This window comes from Durio zibethinus, chromosome 24 (genome assembly GCF_047325235.1).
Source record: "Durio zibethinus cultivar Kanyao isolate XHJ-2024 chromosome 24, ASM4732523v1, whole genome shotgun sequence".
Classification (NCBI taxonomy): domain Eukaryota; kingdom Viridiplantae; phylum Streptophyta; class Magnoliopsida; order Malvales; family Malvaceae; genus Durio; species Durio zibethinus.
This window is the reverse complement of record NC_143185.1, coordinates 21,150,572-21,172,521: the sequence shown is the minus strand read 5'-3', so window position 1 is coordinate 21,172,521 and position 21,950 is coordinate 21,150,572. Positions and strand designations below refer to the sequence as shown.

Below are 21,950 nucleotides of genomic sequence, written 5' to 3'. Positions count from 1 at the left end.
AAACAAACACATCATCAAATTCACAATCCAACACCCTCCACGTTGGTGACGCATATCACGAAAAGCTATACAGCTTATAGTCATGCTACACGCTAAATGGCATAAAACCGGCCCTGTATCCAATATGGCCGAACGTGGTGCGCGCATTGCTAGCTTTGAAGGGCATTTGGGGGTCCACCAGTCGCATTTGGGTGGTTGGATGTGGCCCCTGATGGATTGGGGTCGAGAGTTGAGAAGAGTTGGTGCCTTAGTAACAAAAATGGTTGAAAGCGAAGGATACGAGACGGAGGTGATAAACCCAACTAAATTAAAATGGTCTCAGGGGATACGTAACGTAATATACCTAATTATAGCACTTATATTTGTCCTGTATACGAACCCATGAAGATAATGGACAGAAATCCAATATGACTATCAGTAAAGAGTTTATAATGCCATTATCGGAAGTGGGACCTCCACAGGAGGAGCAGTTATCGCCATTTGCCATCGATAATGAAAATTTAAAGCTTCTGATATTAGCAACACGAGGCTGACTCTGATTTGATCAGTTCAAATTAATGAGAAACAATCAAGACAAATATTATAACAGGTGATGAAGACAATTTTAATCCAGTTGTACATATAATGTCCAGAAGATGCTAACAAATAGGGTCCAACTCCAAACTAACACTTTCTGGCAAGTCGCAGGCCTGGAGGGTGAAGCTGCAGATTCTAATCTTCATAATTATAGTCACTATAACCAAACGAAAGCCTTCCAATTCTTGCCACTAATGAAAAAATATGTACAACTGAAGAATAAGGGAATAGTCAGTTACAATCCTTCCGATTATTAATTAGTATTGTATTTATCATTCAGATGTCAATAACCCGTGGACAAATTGAGAAAATGCATTATTGCTTTCATTAGTCAGAAATTGTTTTGAAGGTGTGAATACACATGGAATTTAAAATTTCAACAGGAAAGTGCGGATCTCCATGGGACCAAGCTCGATGACAAGAGTTGAACTTTCAACAGGGCCTCCTCTTACAGGGGAGGGCTCGTTTCCGTTGTCACCTTCTACTTTCCATGACAACTTCTTCATCTCTGACTTCAGTTGGTTTGTTGTTAAGCTCATTTCTGTCACTTCCTTTATCTGAAAAAAGCAACACCATTTTTTTAACAAGTGGATGGCTTTTTTTTGGTTGAAACATATAAATGAAAAGTTACACTTACCGTTCTTCCGTTAAACATCTTCATTAGTTCAACCTTAGCTAGAGTTGAATACATGGTGTCTTCACCCTCCTGGTTAAAACATTCACAAGCATCACAATGTCAAATTTTTTATAATCCAAGAAATAATCATGTTACAGTATTTCTAGCAGTTGCATTACGAGGCTGTGACTGAAAAATGCCCCATTGAGCAAACTGTTTTATGGTTAAATGGAAATGTGAAGTGCAGCTTGGGATATAAAGTCACTTACGTCATACAGATGTGCTAAACGGAGGAGAACACTTCCATCATCCAATTGCTGCAAAATTATTATTTTAGATGAAACAGAGCTATGTTAAGTAGAAAACATGTTAAAAATTGGGTTAAAACTGTCACCTGAAGAGTAATTAAAGCAACATTGAGCGGCAAGCTATACCCTGGATCCATGACAGTTGCTTTTGTCAAATGAGATGCTGTCCAGTTCTCCATTTTCTGAATGATCAATCATTTTATACAGTTATGATCTACCACTGTAGGACATATTTTATGGCATAATTAATCAAGTTACATATACCTCATGTGTGAAAGCTAATAGAAGAGGTGAGTAAACTTCTTGACCAGTTGTTCTACGCCAACGTGCACCTTCCCCTATCTGGTTGATGCTAATATAGTAATTCCCACGAATCTGAGCCAAAACCATGGAAAAAAAATCAGGTTGAAGCATAGGGACGTTAGTTGGTTTTAGGGTTTAGGGTTTAGGCACAATTCTATTAGATGATTTGCATGAATAGTGAAGGAGATGCTGTTGCAATGAAAGAGTGTACCGTCAGTCCCTCGCATGTGCTTCCTACACATACACTTTCATCAAGGGCTTCACCCACTCCTCTGGAATCATCATATATCATCCGCCTAGAGCATTAGAAAAGAGAATTTAGCAGGTTCATATCTACCTTAAAAGGTACACTAGGAGTGTGAATGCATAAAAGCAGGTAGTAAAGGAAACCTGTGAAGCATTAATTCTACTTCTCCATCTTTAATGCTTGATCCTCCGGTGGCACGATCAACCAGGACAGAGAATTCAGATATATTATCCGTAGTATAAATTCCAAGGTTAATCTGGAAAAGTTAGGCAAAGATTTATTTGACACATTCAATATGGGAGTATTGTTTCAAGGCATTAATATTTTACTATAAAAAAGAAGCACCAGAACAATCTCGGTATATACCATGAAAACCTAAAAATAAGCAGAAATGGTAAATAATTTCAGTTAAATGATGCCTGTATATGCCATTTGACTCTTAGCAAAACAAGTTCTTGAACTTCTCTATGAAGTGAAGAAATAGACCAGTTGTTAGCATGATGTGTCAAACCACACAAGGCCAATGGAACAATCACAGAGGTTTCAAACTCTTTTATCTTTTTGATGCAACCACAAAATAGTGAAGATCTAAACTAATATCAAGCAACCTGACTTCTAACTAACACTCACAGCATGATAGCAAGGAACATTTTGCATACATTTTGGCCAGCTAGCCAAGCCTCTATCTAAGTAGTCATCTATGAGTTTTGACGTGTATCTATTTTAGTGGTAGCCAAACTAAAATTGAGAAAATTACTGGATAATAATTTCCTGCTACAGGTTGAGTAACAGCAAGGTTCCAATCTTCTCTGAAGTCTCGAACCTGAAAAAGAGCCATGACCATACATTTTAGGTTGACACTATAATAGCAGCCATAATGCAGGTAGAAACTTTGTATCAATATTCAAAAAGAGAACATGTTGTTTTTGGACTCTTAAAATAAGAAGTTAATTTGATAACAATCCACTATTACATATTCTGTTGTACATCCTGTTGTATAAAATCTAATGGGAAAGCACAAGGTATCCGAGATCAAAACCAGCCAGCTTCAAGAAACATAATGATCAGTTGAGATATATATATATATATATATATATATATATATATATACACACACACATATACATATATATATGTTGCCTACACTATGCTAGCTTGTAATTGAAACTAATACAACTTCATGTTCCTTCAGTAAAGACTATCAGATACTCAAAGAGAAGGGATGTTTCACAAGTTACCCGCTTTAGAAAGTCTCTCCCATTAGAATCAGTGTAAAACATCTTGTCAGTGACCATATTTGCTGTCATTTGAGTAATGACCTCCTTTCCAACACCATCATCCAAGGGAATTGGACCGATCTTCAAAACAGAAAATTGTCAGAAATACTTGGCAAGAATCAAGAGAGATGATACCATTCTACTTTATATACAGTAGATAACATTCACCTGAGACATTGCTTTCCATAATAGACAGTTCAAATTCATATTAGAGTGGGTCAAAGAAAAGATAAATAAAGATTAAATCACGGTGATGTGGCTTACAGTGAATTCGATTTCAGCATGCTCTTTGTCTTTGTAGAGTCTGGTGATCTAATGAATGAACATAAATAGAAAAATTAGCTTTTAGCAAAAAGATTAGAAAAATTAACAATCAAGAATTTCATGGGAAGAGGGAAGCATGAACTTTACATGAATATATTTACGTAAAGCTGATTCCGTTTCATAAACGACTATTTCATAGAATAATTACTGTAAAAAATAAGAATCACTTCATTATTACGTTTCTGCAAAATAGAACTTTTTGTTGCAAGGATAGGATCTAAATTTATCATCTTTGTGCCTTTCACAGTCCGTATTCAAAATTTTGTGTGCAAGTATATGATGGTGTGTAAAACAGATATCGATAATTCTGTATTAAAAGGTGATGCCTTTAAAACCCTTAAACTTAGCATTTTCAGCCTCCGATAATAAAAATGAGCCCTAACCACTGAAGTGAACTCATATAAAAATGATGACCTGGTAGATCCATTCGTTAAATTGTTGGTGAACCTCATCGACTAGGGGTCCACGAGTGACATCCAAGGGCACCTGCAGATAAACATAATACTTGTAAGAAAATAAAAGAATAAATTTGAATTTGAAAATTCTACTACACTCCATTAATAGCATGCAGGGGATAATGTCCAATAGAAAAAACTTGTGACAAGGCTGTTTTGAATTAACAAACATTATATTTCTTGGACTTGTGATATTCCTAGGTGATGACGATGTTCAATAAGAGGCTTACTGATCGTGAAACAACACTTGGAGGTGCCTCGTTAGGCCGGAATATATATGCACCAGAAGCCTGTAAGAATGACCATCATTATAAAACTGGCATTTTAACGGGCTCTCACCACCTCAACGTGAACTCTTGTAATTGAAATCCAGGCACAGTGATTGCTTACCTGAGGATCAGCATCACCACTGCTTGAACCATACCAGAGGTAGCTCTGCTGCACTGGTACATCAACCTGGTAAAATGGGAAATTAAAGATGGTTATGTACTGGCATTCAGAACATTTCTAGGGAACAAAACCAAAATCTGTGCCCATGGCTGGAGAGGTATTAAACTTCTTTAACATCTCTGTGAATATTTAATGATAGGAACCCTATTTAATAGAAGTAAGAGCAGAGAAGAAGAAAAGGGGAAGAAAAAAGAGAAACAGCACTGTAATTTCTACTAATGGCTTTGAGAAATAAGAAAAGTTACATAGATCTTACTCAATCTCCATTTTAACTAATATTCCTATATACTTAGCATTTCCAAACTTTTTGATGACATATGAATTGTGGCTTAGTTCACTGCAGATCATGTATAACCACAAAATCAAGATGTTTAAATCTCACGATCAATATCTGGAAATGAGAAACAACTTACTCCTGTTCTAGAATTATACATCCGTTGGAGTTGGCCAGAACTTGTAGAAAAAGAAAGCTTCAGATTTCCATTTCCAATTTCAATTGTATCATCTTGAGGAGAATCTGTTGCTGAGATAATTCCAACTCTGTGTTGTCCTACATCATTGTAATATAAAAAGATAGAACAGATCAAGTAAGAAAATAAAGCTTCCCATAATTTGGATTTTCCTATTAACTTAATTAAACTTCAACAACAGTCAAGTGCTGGAAGTGAAAGAAATGAAATATCTACCTTTCCCAGCTCCTTTAGAAATGAAGTAAGTATTCCAACCTAGTGGTGGTACAGATACTTGAAAAAGTAGCCAGTAATTTGGAACTGTATCCGATGACAGTCCCAAGTAAGCCTTTGTATAGAAGTCCCTTATATTTCTTGTAACATTATCCAAATCTAAATATTGTGTTTCAATGTTATTTCCAGATGAATCTTGGACAACAAGATCGGCATCATTAACCTGATAAAAGGTATCATTTCAAATGAGATTGAAAGGCTATTATTCTAAGTTATATTAACCCTTTGGGGTTCTAGAAAGGGACACAAAAGTTACACCACTAAACAGGGCCATTATTTGATCTACAATTCCTAAAAAATGTACTCACTGGTATTCTAACAATTTCAGTACGATTCCATGCAAGAGGATTATATGCCACCACCACCTGAAAGTGACCGTTTAGAAAAAGGTGAATGAAATTTCCTTTAATTCTTTTTTGGAGCAAAAAGTGAACAAAATTTCAACAATGCATCTTTGAAACAAAACTATTAGAAGATGTGTTTAGGACTGCTAATGTGGATTCATGAATGTTGCTTAGTTGAATGTTTCATGTTGTTCCTGTTTTTTTGGTGTTGGTTATTTTTTTTGTTATTCATGCTGGTGGTCATGGCTTAATCTTAGGATTATGATTTTAGTGGGTAGTTATTAATTAGGCTTTAAATTGTAATGTTTCTGATGTTAAGAAATGCAACAGTGAGTAAAGTTTTCTTTGCTTCAAAAATAACAACATTTGGTATCAGAGCTTTCTTCTTAAGGGATTTGTGTGTGAAATTGACGCGTCATGGAAGCTGAAGCTAGTTTCTCTGTAATTGCTCCAGCAGTGTTCGACGGAGACAACTACCAGATTTGAGCAGTACGTATAGAGACATATTTGAAAGCTTTAGATCTTTGGGAAGCAGTGGAAGAAGACTATGAAATTCCTACACTTCTAAACAATCCCACCATGGCACAGATCAAAGCACAGAAAGAAAAGAAGACAAAGAAATCAAAGGCAAAGGCTTGCTTGTTTGCTGCAGTCTCATCCATCATCTTCACTCATATAATGTCTCTGAAGTCAGCAAAAGAGATATGGGATTATCTCAAGAATAAATATGAAGGAGATGAAAGAATTAAAGGGATGCAAGTCCTTAACTTGATTAGAAAATTTGAATTTCAAAGAATGAAGGACTCCGAGATGATTAAAGATTACTCCGATAGGCTTCTGAGTATCGCAAACAGAGTAAGGCTTCTTGGATCTGAATTTACTGACTCAAGAATTGTAGAAAAAATTCTTGTTACAGTACCTGAAAGATATGAAGCAACCATCACTGCCTTGGAGAATACAAAGGATCTGTCAAAAATATCCTTAGCAGAATTGCTTAACGCTTTGCAAGCATAAGAACAAAGAAGACTAATGAGGGAAGATACAACAATTGAAGGAGCTTTGGCAATTAAGCATCAAAATGTGGCCAAAAGCAAAAGAAAAAAGAAAAAAGATTTTGAAGGAAATGGGGCAAGTACTGCATCAGCCAATGCAAAAAGAAAGAATAAAAATAAAAAAAAATCGTATTCACGTTGCCAACATTGTGGAAAGAAGGGTCATCCTCCATTAAGATGCTAGAGAAGACCTGATGCTAAATACACTAAATGTAATCAGATGGGGCATGAAGCTGTTATCTGTAAAAATAAAAATTTACAACATGGTGAAGATGCAAAGATTACTGATCAAGAGGAGGGGGATTACCTGTTCGTAGCTACATGTTTCTCCGACATCGAATCAAGTGAGAGTTGGCTTATAGATAGTGGTTGTACTAATCACATGACACATGACAAGGATCTATTCAGGGAACTAAGCAACGCAAACTCATCGAAAGTTTGAGTTGGTAATGGCAAGTACATAACTGTGAAGAAAAAAAGAACAGTTGTAATTTCAACTTGTTTAGGTACAAAGTTCATTTCTGATGTATTATATGTCCCTGAAATTGATCAAAACTTGTTAAGTGTTGGACAACTAATTGAAAAAGGTTATAAAGTTGTGTTCGAAGATAAAAGTTACTTGATTAAAGATGCAGTTGGCCAAGATATTTTCAAAGTAAAAATGAAAAAGAAATGTTTTGCTTTAAATCTATTGGAAGATGAGCAAACTGCTTTCCCAATCAAAGAAAATATCACTGAAGTATGACACAAGAGGCTCAGACACTATCATCATCAGGGGTTACTGCAAGTGAAATCCAAGAAGATGGTAAATGATTTTCCAAAACTCAATGATCATATTCCAAATGCAAAGCATGTCAGTTTGGAAAGCAAAGTCGGAAACCATTTTTCAAGGCAATATGGAGAGCATTAAAGAAGTTACAATTAATTCATACTGACATTATAGGCCCACAAAAAATATCTTCTCTGAAAGGTAGTCTTTATTATGTTGCATTCATTGATGATTTCACTCGTATGTGTTGGATCTTCTTTTTAAAGTACAAGTCAGAGGTGGCTCAAGTCTTCTGAAACTTTAAAGCCAGAATTGAGAACAAGAGTGGCTGTAGAATTCAAACTCTCAGATCAGACAATGACAAAGAGTACACCTCTGAAGCATTCGTTCATTTTTGTGAAAAGGCAGGCATCCAACATCAATTAACCGCTCCATACACTCCATAACAAAATGGAGTAAGTGAGAGACAGAATAGATTCATATTGGAGATGACACGATGTATGCTACATGAGAAGAACCTGCCAAAACAATTTTGGGTTGAAATAACAAATACTACTATTTTTTTGTAAAACAGGCTTCCCACAAGAGCAGTGAAGGATCAAACACCCTTTGAGGCATGGTATGGTTATAAACTATCTCTGAATTTTATTAAAATATTTGGATGTTCGTGCTTCACTTATGTTTCATAGACCAAGAAAGATAAATTAGATAAAAGAGCACTTTCAGGCATCTTTATTGGCTACAGCTCAGTTGCAAAAGCTTATAAAGTTTTCCAGTCACAAATTGAAAAAATTATTATAAGCAAGGATGTGCACTTTATGAAAGATGAAGAGTGGAACTGGGATGATGCAAAAAAGATGGATCCAACCTTAAAAGAGCATAAGCTCAAGTTTCCTAGCATTGGAGACTGAAAGAATGAAATGGTGGATGACAGTCTTATCAGAGGTATAAGATTACTTTCTGATGTTTATCAAAGATGCAATATTACTGTGTATGAACCTACAAATTATGAAGAGGCCAAGACGGATCAAAATAAGTATAAAGCTAGACTCATGATCAAAGGATATGCTCAAATACTTGGTGTGGACTACTCAGATACCTTCACACCAGTCGTTAGACTCGATACCATCAGGCTCTTACTCGCCTTTGCAGCATAAAAAAATTGAAAAGTGCACCAATTAGATATCAAGTCAGCATTCTTGAATGGTTTTTTGTAGGAGAAGATTTATGTAAAACAACCAGAAGGCTATGTCAAGGAAGGAGAAGAAGACAAGGTTTATCTTATTAAAAAGGCACTTTATGGATTGAAGCAAGCTTCAAGAGCTTGGTATAGCAGGATTGATAAATATTTACAGAACTTGAGATTTGTCAAAAGCTTATCTGAATCAACATTATATGTCAAGCACAATGGAGCTGACATTCTTATCATCTCACTATATGTGAATGACTTATTTGTGACATGAACAACACAAGTATTGTGAAAAAGTTTAAGCAAGAGATGATGAAGTTTTTTGAAATGACATATCTTGGATTGATGACCTTTTTTCTTGAAATGGAAATCAAACAGAATGAACATGAAATCTTCATCTGTCAGAAGAAATATGCCAAATAGATTTTGAAGAAGTTTAAACTCGAAGAATGTAAAGAAATGAGGACACCAATGAACTCAAAAGAAAAGCTTTATAAAGAAGATGGAATAGAGAAGATTGATTAAGCATATTTCAGAAGCTTGATTAGTTGCTTAATGTTTCTCACAGTAACTCGGCCTGACATTTTGAATGCTGTAAGCATTTTGTCTCGGTTTATGTAATGTGCAAGTGAATGGCATCTCAAGACTGCAAAGAGGGTGCTTAGATATGTGAAAGGCACAAGTGATTTTGGCATTAAATACACAAAAAGCAAAGAGTTTAAGCTGGTTGATTTCTCAGACAATGATTGGGTAGGTTTCATTGATGATATTAAGAGCACTTCAGGCTATTGTTTCACACTTGGTTCTAGTGTTTTCTCAAAGAGCTCAAAAAAATAAGAAATTGTAGCTTAATCCACAGCTGAAGCAGAGTTTATTGCTACAACAGCTGCTGTTAATCAAGCTTTGTGGCTAAGGAAGATTTTAATCGATCTTAACTTAGAGCAGGAGGAAAGCACGAAGATTCTTGTTGTAATACCCCAGCTCAAATAATAATTGAGCTAGACTAATACTAAAGCCCATCAGTTTATTAAGACATTATTTAGTAAAAGAAAAATGGCTGAAGTATTAAATGAAAGAAAACCTAACTATCGTGAAACAGAAAGGAAATAAAGTTTTTCCTTCTCATCTTCTTTAAGGTTAGAGAATATAAAAAATCAAGTTAGAGATTCACAATCAGAGGCTATAATCAAGTTAATCCCTTAAAGGTGAGTACATACCTTCTTTTTAATTAAAAAGAAATATCAAGTTGATTGCTATTATTTGAAGTTGAAGTTTTGAGAGAAAAATCAAGAAAAATCATGAAATCCTTCATTAATCTTGATGATCTATTTGGGTAAATTACTAGGCTTTGTTTCTTTCATGTTCTTAAGATTCATTGATGATTATTAAATGGAGTTTGTAAGCTGAAAGTAAGGATTTGAGTTTTTAAAGATTGAAGAAGAAATTCTGTTTTTGAATGAGATGTTATGATATATAATAATGAATTAAAATAGAATTTTGTATTAATGGATAGATTATTGCTATGATTATTATATATCATTGGAAAACATGTTGAATCTAGTTTCTAATGAAACAAACGAAAGTCAAATCCGAGTTTTCTATGAAAAGTTATCTAATTTCAACTTAAGGATATACAGGCTATAAGACAGCAACATCAGGGTTAAATTACGAAATTCTTCTTAATTTGTATACAAGGATTTACAGATTAAGCCATATATGTTTGGGAAGCTTATTAAGTCTACTTTCCAATGAAATAAGCGAAATTGAATTTGGAGTTTCCTGTGAATAAATATATAATTTTTATTAGAAGGTATAGAGGCTGTTTGGTAACAGTATATAATGTGGATTTCAAAAATTTTTATAATTAATCTACAGGGAATTACGAGGTATGTCATATATGGTTAGAAATCTTATCAAGTCTAGTTTCTAACGCATTAAAGAGATCATAATTTTGATTTGGATATATTGAGATATGACTATTTTAATAAAAAGAGGTCAGGCTATCAATATTAATTAGTTAAGTTAACCATTGTGTAACTTAGTTGATTTTTGTATAAATGATGTCAAAAAAGGTTGATTAAATTTTGATCTGTTGAAATGATCTTGGATAGGTCCTTAATTATTTTAAGAGAAAAACTAAATGGTGGAATCGAAAAGAGGCAAGTAAAATCTCACACACTTTACTTGTTTTTGAAACTATGTATATATATATATATGTTTCTAATTGAATGAATATTTTATTTTATTATTTTCAATGTATGAAAATGGGATCAAGTATATGATTATTTTGTGTTTTGCTATGTAAATGATGGATCATGCTTATGAATGAAATGAGAAAATACTTTATGTTTAAAGAATGATTTTGTGATGGCTACGTTTTTACATCCTTGAGAAATGGGATCATCGACACTAGAATTAGTTCTACGACCCTGGCTAACGGGTAATAGTAGTTAGCAAAGACATGATCATACGATCCTGACTAACGGATAATAGTAGTTAGCGTAAGCCCTGGCTAACGGGTTATAATAGTTAACAATGATCATGATAATAAAATTATCGATACGGTAAATGTCATGGGTTATAGCAATGATCGTAGCTAACGATAAATGAATGATAATGATGATTTATGATGATTTATGATGATTTATGATGATTTTAATGATTGATCCATGATTTGGTTTGATTATGATATTTGAATGATAGCATATTTTGCAATGATTTATGAAGTAACATATTTTGACATTGATTTATGAATTTATGAAATATTTGACAAAACGATGATCTTAAAATGTTTTGATATTATGATTTGATGAATGTTTTGAATGAACTATATGATGTGTAAGAAAACGATGCTTGATCTGGTAAGGTGTGTGAGCCTATACTTATTGAGTTGTGGTTTGCTCATTCCCTTTTTACTTTTTCTTTACAGATAACTAAGTGATAAGTTTGGTTAGTCTTGTGTGAAGCTAAAAGATGAAATGGGTAAGATTACTTAATTTTTGAAGAATATGTTGGCCAATGAGATTTTAAGAGACAATTTTATATTTTATATGGTTTGTATTTAGATATATAAAGATGTATCATCAGTTGGATTAAAGATATGAATTTTATTTGGTAGATTATTTTATTGAAAAATTTTAGAATGTTTAAGAAAGAAGGCTTCGTATTACTTTGAGATTTTTTTCAAAGTAATATGACCGTGTTACATCTTGATTCGGGGTGTGACAAAAATGGTATCAAAGCTTAAGTTACAATCTTTGGAAAATTTAAAGAGGTAGATTATGATTTGTAGATTGTGTTGAGATTTTTTTTAAAAGCTTAAGTTATGTTTCTTGAAAATTTTTTAAGAGTTCAGTTTATGGTTCTTAAACTATGTAAGATGTTAAAGAGCTTATAGTATGATTTTGAGGATTTTTTAAGAACTACAATTATGATCTTTGGAGATTTTTAAGAAGTTAATTTATGATAAGTAGATTAATGGTGATTTTCAAAGAATATAGTTTATGATCCTTAAATTGAAATAGATATTCTATGAGTATGGTTACAATATATATATTATGTGAAGATTTTTAAGAATTAGATAATGACCTCTGGATAATGTGAAAAATTTTCAAAGACATAACTTTGATCCATAGACTATAGTGGTGAGTACAAGTAAATGATTTGATGAATTTTGGGGTAGTTAAAGTTTCAATGAATTTTGAGGAATCAATGATTCAATGGATTCTTGGTGTAGTTATTTTGTTGATATTTATATATTACTTTTGGATCTTGTAGTTAAGAGAAAGTGTAATTACTTTGATATAGTGCGATTTTATAAGTTGAAGAGATTTTTGACGTCACTTATAATGAGATATATTTTATAAGTTAAAGGATTATTTAAGAGAACAATTTGGTCGTTGGAGATCCTATGGGTTTGAGAAAAGACTTTTGACTTAATGAGGTTTTGAAATTATTTGATAAGTGTTAAGTGAATCCTTGATCAATGATGAAGATTAGAATAGGAGTGTACATTATTGGAATTAAAAGTATAGAATATTGGAGTTGGAATGAAATGATATGTTGAAATTTTGATGCAATTATTTATAGATTATAATGTTGGAGAATTTATTGTGATGGATTTAGTCCAAAATGTTATAATTGTGGTAAATAGCTTTATATACGTAAAGAAGGATGTTCACTTGATTTGGTTCTACATTTTTATTAAGAAAGTATTTAAGGTTTGATTATGCGAGTTGGATGTTTGTATAGTTAATTTAAAGTTTGATCATTAAATTCCTATTTGAGGTGTACTGATTTTTTTTAATGGCTAAAGTGATTAATTTGGGGTTATAGTTTTTAGTTGAAGTATATTATTGGATTCCTTCGAATTTTATATTTATGGAGAACATGACTTATTGTGGTATAGGGTTGTGTATTTAGCAAGGAATTAAAATTGTGATTGTCTAGATGATTTAGTAAGGAAGTTAGTTTTAAAGGAGTAATCGATTTACAAAAAAATCTGCATGTTTTGGTTAAGAATGATTGTTTGAAATTTTACAAGTGCAAATGATTATTTGAATTTTACAAGGGCAAAAGATTGGTTGAAATCTTACAAGTGATGATTTTGTGTACTTGGTGATGTTGAGCATGTATTCGATTTTAGAGAAATTTGAGAGAACTTTTGAAATAATGTGATGCATTTGGCTATTGTTCATAATTATACTTTTAGTGTGAATTCAAGTGTTTGGAGTTCTTATTGGTTCAAACTTTATAAAAGAATTTCTTTTATGGATTATGATGCATAGTTTTTAATTTGACGTGAAGATGATAGCAATATATTTGGTAAAAAGAGAATTTGAGACATTATGATGTTTGTGGGGATTATGAAGAATCAATTGTTATATGATAATTGGTGTATTAGAAAGAATAATATTCACAATTGAAGACAACTTTGATAATTAGAGATTTATGTTTGAATTTACATGGTGTAAATTTATGGATATGATTTATTGCATTGATGTCATATGTATTATAATGGTTAATTGATAGAAAATTTTATGTTGTCAGTGGAAAAGAAAAGAAAATTAAAGTATTATGTGATATCTTTTTGGTGACAAAATGATTTGTTGATATTGTTATTCAAGGTTGTTATGGTTATGAACACATGGTGTGAAGCATATTACAAGGAATTTTGTGGACACATGCTTTTCTTGTTACAAAACGATGTTATGAAAGTTAATTTGTTTGAATTGTATTGGAAAAAAAATATCAGAGTGCGCAGTGGAAGCCTGAATTGATTTTAAGTTCTAAATTATTGTGTTATTATTAGTTGAGAAAATGATGAATCTTTAGTAAATAAGGATTAATGGATTTTGGACAAGAATATTTTGTGTTGCCTTCATTTTTTAGGCTTTATTGTTGATTGACATTCTTTTAAGAAATGCTTATGTCATGACTTGAAGAGAAATATTTTATAACGATAGTCATAAGATAAACATTCAATGATTCATTATTTTGAGGTTTTGTATGGAAGCAGATCTAAGTCTTAGACTTATTGGCATAAGGACAAAAAAGAAAAACTTTTATTTCTTAAATTTATGGAACAAATGGCTGATAAATTTTGGTTGATTAAGTAATGGTTTAAAGTAAGCCTAAGAATTATACCAAAATTTGGAGATATGATCTATTGTTTCAAGTGGTTAATCAATTGTACTCATTACGAGGATTATAAAGTAAGAAAGGTTAAGTTTGCATTGTAAAGACATTTAAAGTTCTAGGAAAAGTGAAAAGGTTCAAAATAAAGAATATTGTCACCTTTGATGTTTAGTGTATATGATAAATCTATGTTAAGAGAATATTTTAGTAAAAGCTATGTGATTGGATATGAGTATTTAAAAATTCAAGATGATATGAGTTTTAACATATTGAAATTGTTTTTTTTCAAATGGTTGATTAGAAAGAATAAGTTTTAAAGCAAGATGATTATTTTTTTTTAAAGTTCAATGAAACAATCATACGGTAAGAGATATGATTGCAAAACTAGATGAATGAGATTTAGATGTAAATCAAGTTTCGAGGACGAAACTTCTTATAAGGAGGGGAGAATGTAAACCCCAGCCCAAATAATAATTGGGCTAGACTAATACTAAAGCCCATCAGTTTATTAAGACATTATTTAGTAAAAGAAAAAGGGCTGAAGTATTAGATGAAAGAAAACCTAACTATCGTGAAACAGAAAGGAAATAGAGTTCTTCTTCCTCATCTTCTTTAGGGTTAGAGAATATGAAAAATCAAGTTAGAGATTCACAATCAGAGGCTACAATAAAGTTAATCCCTTAAAGGTGAGTACATGCCCTCTTTTTAATTGAAAAGAAATATCAAGTTGATTGCTATTACTTGGAGTTGAAGTTTTGAGAGAAAAATCAAGAAAAATCTTGAAATCCTTCATTAATCTTAATGATCTATTTAGGTAAATTACTGGGCTTTGTTTATTTCATGTTCTTAAGATTCATTGATGATTATTGAATGGAGTTTGTAAGCTGAAAGTAAGGATTTTAGTTTTTAAAGATTGAAGAAGAAATTATGTTTTTGAATGAGATGTTATGATATGTAATAATGAATTAAAATAGAATTTTGTATTAATGGATAGATTATTGCTGTGATTATTATATATCAGTGGAAAGCATGTTGAATCTAGTTTCTAATGAAACAACGAAAGTCAAATCCGAGTTTTCAATGAAAAGTTATCTAATTTTAACTTAAGAATATGCAGGCTGTAAAACAGCAACATCAGGGTTGAATTATGAAATTCTTCTTAATTTGTATACAAGGATTTACAGATTAAGCCATATATGTTTGGGAAGCTTATTGAGTCTACTTTCCAATGAAATAAGCGGAATTGAATTTGGAGTTTCCTGTGAATAAATATATAATTTTTATTAGAAGGTATACAGGCTATTTGGCAGCAATATATGATGTGGATTTCAAAAATTTTTATAATTAATCTACAAGGAATTACGAGGTGTGTCATATATGGTTAGAAATCTTATCAAGTCTAGTTTCTAACGCATTAAAGAGATTATAATTCTGATTTGGATATATGAAGATATGACTGTTTTAATGAAAAGAGGTCAGGCTGCTAGTATTAATTAGTTAAGTTAACCCTTGTGTAACTTAGTTGATTTTTGTATAAATGGTCTCAAAAAGGGTTGATTAAATTATGATCTATCGAAATGATCTTGGATAGGCCCTTAATTATTTTAAGAGAAAAACTAGTGGTGGAATCAAAAAGAGGTAAGTAGAATCTCACACACTTTGCTTGTTTTCGAAACTATGTATATATATATATGTTTCTAATTGAATGAATATTTTATTTTATTATTTTCAATGTATGAAAATGGGATCAAGCATATGATTGTTTTGTGTTTTGCTACGTAAATGATGGATCATGCTTATGAATGAAATGAGAAAATGTTTTATGTTTAAAGAATGATTTTGTGATGGCTACGTTTTTACATCTTTGAGAAGTGGGATCATCGACACCAGAACTAGTTCTACGACCCTGGCTAACGGGTAATAGTAGTTAACAAAGACATGATCATACGACTCTGGCTAACGGATAATAGTAGTTAGCGTAAGCCCTAGCTAACGGGTTATAATAGTTAACAATGATCATGATAATGAAATTGTCGATACGACAAATGTCACGGGTTATAGCAGTGATCGTAGCTAATGATAAATGAATGATAATGATGATTTATGATGATTTTAATGATTGATCCAGGATTTGGTTTGATTATGATATTTGAATGATAGCATATTTTACAATGATTTATGAAGTGATATATTTTGACATTGATTTATGAATTTATGAAATATTTGACAAAACGATGATCTTGAAATGTTTTGATATTATGATTTGATGAATGTTTTGAATGATCTATATGATGTGTAAGAAAACGATGCTTGATTTGATAAGGTGTGTGAGCCTATACTTACTGAGCTATGGTTTGCTCATTCCCTTTTTACTTTTTCTTTATAGATGACTAAGTGATAAGTTTGGTTAGTCTTATGTGAAGCTAAAAGATGAAATGGGTAAGATTACTTAATTGTCGGAAAATATGTTGGCCAATGAGATTTTAAGAGATAGTTTTGTATTTTATATGGTTTGTATTTAGATATATAAAGATGTATCATCAATTGGATTAAAGATATGAATTTTACTTGGTAGATTATTTTATTGAAGAATTTTAGAATGTTTAAGAAAGAAGGCTTCGTATTACTTTGAGATTTTCTTCAAGGTAATATGACCGTGTTACGTCTTGATTCGGGGTGTGACACTTGTTGACAACCAAGCTGCCATTGTTATCTCTCAAAATCCTGTGTTTCACGGGAAAACTAAACATTTTAATATTAAATTATTCTTCTTAAGGGAAGTGCAGAAAGATGGAGCTGTTGTTCTTGTCTACTGCAAAACAGAAGATCAAGTTGCAGATGTTTTCACCAAGCCATTGGCAGTTGGCAAGTTTGAATTTCTGAGGACCAAACTTGGTGTTTGCAGCTCCTAAAGCAAGGAGGAGTGTTAGAAGATGTGTTTAGGATTGCTAATGTGGATTCATGAATGTTGCTTAGTTGAATGTTTCATGTTGTTCCTGTTTTTTTGGTGTTGGTTATTTTTTTTGTTATTCATGACCTCTTAATCTTAAGATTATGATTTTAGTGGGTAGTTATTAATTAGGTTTTAAATTGTAATGTTTCTGATGTTAAAAAATGCAAATAACAACAGTGAGTAAAGTTTTTTTTGCTTCAAAAATAACAACAAAAACAAATAAAATGCACAAAAATTACCAAACTCTGCCCTTCTGGAATATCCTTCTCTGTTGGCGGACAGTAACTAATGTTGACTAAGTTGCACTGTTAGAAATGGTGGAAAGTAGCATTGTTAGGCCAAGAAGGGAAACTAATTTTTAAAGTAAAATGGTTCAGCAATTGTAGCAAATTCATAAGTTCTTTTGCCGTGTCAAATCCATGAAGCATGATGAAAAAATATAATGAACTTCAAAAAAAAAAAAAAAACTTAGATATGTGAAATATAAGAAATATATGTCAAAGAACAGTCTCTTCGTTTCAAATAAGGAGACATTAACACCTCTTAATGCCTCACCTGGCTAAATGTCAATGCAGGTTCTTCACAATTTTCTCCAGAATTCTTCTTAGTTATGCATGAGAGAGCAGAAGATACAACAGTTTCAGCCTGTGATGTAAGCAGTTGTTCAATTTAAAAGAAAAATAGAAACCCGACTTGCATGAACAATAGTACTGCAAGATAAGAAACAAACTAATAGGGTCAAATTAAGGGGGAGGTAACTTCCAACCTCAGTGACTCCTATTGCAAGGCGTTTTGAGTAATCATTTGTAGTATGTTGTTTGGCAGTACCAGTGACAGCATCATGGTGCTGTGCGATACCTAGAGCGTCTCCCAAACTAAAAGTATTGGGACCATCGGATCTCTTTCCCGCCAAGAATTCAAGTTGTCTTGCTGCCTATTTCAAAGATATATAGGGAAAATCAGTTCAAATTTACCATTAATAACATACACAAAGAGGCTCCATCCCGGACTGCTTTTCATTTACATGGAAAATCTTATGTCAAAACTCATATACAAAGATCCTGGTCCAGCAAATTTGTGGTAACGAAAACTAGAGGGAAAATTTTGAAAAACAATTAGACAGAATAGTTGAGTCTCAGGATATGTTAAGGGTGGCATTAAATGCTGTCTATACAGGGTTCCTCGTTATCTCATTCTGATTCAATATTTCTGCCCAAGAAATAGGAGGAATTTTGATGTCGTACCAAATAATATCCACTAAGCATCCGAACAAATCGTTTCAAGGCTGGCCGACTTGTGAAATATCCAGTCCAATAGGCATTTTGACCGTCTGCATACCTGCCAAGAATCATCAGACAAAGATATGTGTAGATTAGTCTAAGTAATTGAACTGGAAAAGAGAAAGGGGTAAATCAAAGGAGGCTGAGAATAATGACAAGGACAAGAACATGCAGTGCTTACGGAAAATAGTCATCAGTTTTAAGTGGCCATGATTCGTTTGCAGCATTTTTTGCATCAGTATATATGGATGGTGTAGAATACAATGCATTCACCCGGCCATCCTGAGAAAATTAAGCACAAATAATAATGAAACTGAAAAATGGAACACAAAATGCAAATTTAAACCAATTTTGTATCTGCAATCACAGATTTCTTTATCTAATTAAACTTAATTGCATGACCATAAAAGTCAAGGAGCTGTAGTGAATCATTCAGTAAACAAGGATATACAGTCTGATGTAATATTGTGCATCAAGTGTAAATTCAAGCTCAGATGCTATATTTTTGAAAAATTAACGATTAAATTGATTTTGTCATTTGAACTACCTTGTTAACATAGTGAATTAATTTATCCATCTGGTTGAACCAAGATGCAGCATATTGGTACTGGAAATCATCTCCCATTGTCCACATAATATGGTTTGTCCTTGTCACATTTGCCTAGACAAAATGAAGGGAAAATTAACTGTCATATGCGTCCTTATGGTTCACCTCAAGCAGCAGAAAATGCTAAAAGGCAATTTAGAAACCATAATACAACATGATTTCAATTGTTAAGCCCCAAATTCCAGAAGCAACAAAAAGAGAAAAAAGCGCAAACAGTTTACTTGGGTCATTGCAGCGTTAATAAAATCATTAACTCGCTGTTCAACATTGTAATCAAATAGAAGAGGATTATCCTGCAGTCATTGAAAGTAACACCAGGAAAACTTAATGTGAAGTGTGAGCAGCAGACAATATATATAGATACCATAACTCTTGTTAAACACTAAACCTGGACCGGCACAAAGTCATCTTCCACTTCAAAATGGAAACCATTAGGGGGACTATAATGAACAGGAAAAGCATTGGCAAAAATCTGCAGAAAGTGCAAACAAAAAGTTAATATAACCAAACTCCGTACAGTAAGAAAATGTAAAAATAGCAGGATTTTCCATTCCAAACCTGAGATGAAGAACCAAAAGTTTTGGACCCACGCCATATAACCTCTAGACTTTTGTCATTCTTCCGTTGTGCTCTATCCTGATAATCAATTCTTGCAAAATGTACTGAATCAAAACCTAGCTGCAGGAACAATGCAACTAACCAAAATGTGTCATTTCTCCAGATTAAATAAGTGGAAACAAAATGTACCTAAATTGTTGACAAACTAAATGGCTCTTGAAAATATGGAAAAATTAGTTAACTGGAAAGAGTTGGGTAAGCTTTGCTTGTGAACAGAGTAATTATCCTGAAATTGGAATGGATTGATCAACAAATTGATTGAATTATGCACCTCAGCTCCGAGTAGGTAGCCTTGCACAGCAGAATGACCAAAAGGATCAATTTGCCATCCAGCTCGAGGAACCTTGTTGAATTGCTCCTTTATCATGCGATGACCTAAAGTCGTTTGATCAATCATGTCTATGTAATGTGTTGTGGCTTCATCATGCATACACCAACCACCATTACTGCAGATAAATCCCAAAAGGCTGGTTACACACATGCAATAATCAAACTCAATTTTCAAGTTGATTGGCAATCAACGTACATGAATTCCAACAAGCCAACATCTACAAGTTTTTTCACTTGTTCTTGTATTTCCAGACTTTGTTCTGTCCACCATCTTTGGAAAAAAGCCTACGGTTCATATCAAACTTAAATTAGACGAAGGTAGCAACTAGAAAGTCAGAATTAGATGAAAGATTTGAGATTACTATCATAAAATCATTCTTCTAACAGGAAATCCAACTGTGTCAAACTTCTAATTAGGTTATTTCAGGAACTCAAAGAACCCCAAGAGGCAGCTCTTTACAGAACAAATGCACAAATGATTATAATTTCAAAGGTCAAACTTAAAAGTTAAACGTATATCGGTCCATAAGAGCATTTCTTTCTTCTTTAAAAACAAAATTAGATTAGAAAATAGCAAAAGAAAATATAATCCAACAGTAATCAAAATCAACCGGATTGATTTACCATCTCAACAAACACAAACTTCCTATTTGGATCACGAAGCAATGCTTCAACAACCGAGTCCAGCACATTCTGAACACAAGCACCCTGCACAGAAATAAAAAGAAACTTCAAAACTTCAAAACATCACAAAAAATTTGTTGTTATGGACTGCAATTCCTGGCTCACTTTCAGTCCCAGGTTCCCATGGTAGAACCATAACTGAGTAATAATAAGTAATAGCAGTAACAGGGTCAAAGTCAGAATATGAATCAACCTGAATGCTGTTGTTTGATCCAACATAGTACTGATCAACAGTCTTCAACCAGCCAACATCATCATGCGAATGCGGGACCAAATGAACGTTCAGTTTCCCAGGAACAATTCCAGCTCCGGTATTGTACTTCACGTACACTCCTTTAACTGTTTTCACATTCAAACAACAAATAACAACAACAACAACAACAAAAGCTGAAGCTAAATGACTCTCAAGTTTTCTCATTTTCATTTTCTTTTGACCTAAAAATGATTCAGGTTTTGCCCTGTTGCCATAGTTCATTTAAACACCTCGAACAGATAAAATCCAAGACTGATATGACAAAAACAAAAAGACAACGGAGCGTTGTTCTGGCATTTGCTGGCTGGCGGACCAACCAAAGCTCATTTCGTGAGGGAGTTTTTAAAGGGATTAACTAGATTTGTCTATAAAGAGTTGCGTATTCCGTGTAATGGCAAGTGTCATAGATGCAAAAGTTTGGAGGATTCTGGAATTGTTTATAAAGAGTTGACTACCATTCCGTGTAATGGCCAGTGTCAAAGATGCAAAATTTTGGAGGATTCTGAGGTAATTCCCCGTCTATGGGTCAGATTCAGAACTAAGAACCCAGAAGAGTAAGCAAATGATTCAGTGAGGTCTAGTAGATTGTCATAGGATAAGATTAGGAAATTGTTTTGAGAATAATTTCAGCAGAAAGTACCCAATAATCAGCACGTAAATGTGGAAGAAATGAACATGCAATTCGCGTGCAAAATGTCTTTTTGTGGCCGCCATCAACGTTAAAGCTTAGACGTAGGTATCCTTTCAAGTTCCAAATTGGAAATTTAGGAGTAATAGCTAAAGCTGGTTAAGCAATAACTACAATAGAGTTGAATCATAGGTTGCCTAATGTGGCTTGAATCGTTCATCATGTCAAGCTTGACAGTCTTATTAACATTTTATGGTACTTTCAGAACAAAACAGACATCTGTTTGCCGCTTGGATAGAGACAGGAG

The 21,950-nt window shown here is 33.0% G+C and overlaps 2 protein-coding genes across 3 annotated transcripts; one reads left to right on the top strand and one right to left on the bottom strand.

Moving 5' to 3' along the window:
• Window positions 1-735: 735 nt before the first annotated feature.
• Window positions 736-21,563, bottom strand: LOC111317250 (alpha-mannosidase-like). Of its 2 annotated transcripts, XM_022919693.2 has the most exons (29): window positions 20,956-21,563; window positions 20,703-20,786; window positions 20,275-20,363; window positions 20,020-20,194; window positions 19,689-19,808; window positions 19,519-19,602; window positions 19,352-19,423; window positions 19,071-19,184; window positions 18,705-18,805; window positions 18,488-18,581; window positions 18,010-18,177; window positions 17,799-17,888; window positions 17,483-17,548; window positions 5,608-5,664; window positions 5,243-5,462; window positions 4,970-5,106; window positions 4,497-4,562; window positions 4,337-4,396; window positions 4,066-4,137; window positions 3,592-3,639; window positions 3,289-3,408; window positions 2,808-2,873; window positions 2,194-2,306; window positions 2,015-2,099; window positions 1,765-1,875; window positions 1,587-1,682; window positions 1,462-1,509; window positions 1,214-1,282; window positions 736-1,133 (listed from the first exon to the last, which is right to left on the bottom strand). In XM_022919693.2, exons 1-29 carry the CDS (start codon window positions 21,235-21,237, stop codon window positions 945-947), a joined length of 3,096 nt encoding a protein of 1,031 aa, XP_022775428.2. In that variant the 5' UTR covers window positions 21,238-21,563; the 3' UTR covers window positions 736-944. The 2 variants fall into 2 exon arrangements, with proteins under 2 accessions (XP_022775428.2, XP_089609448.1); XM_089753322.1 differs by lacking the exon at window positions 5,608-5,664 and having other exon boundaries at window positions 740-1,133.
• Window positions 5,775-6,797, top strand: LOC149512042 (uncharacterized). Its single transcript, XM_089753988.1, has 3 exons — window positions 5,775-5,839; window positions 5,963-6,042; window positions 6,134-6,797. The coding sequence occupies exons 1-3, from the start codon at window positions 5,775-5,777 to the stop codon at window positions 6,655-6,657; spliced, it is 669 nt and encodes a 222-aa protein (XP_089610114.1). The 3' UTR covers window positions 6,658-6,797.
• Window positions 21,564-21,950: the final 387 nt, after the last annotated feature.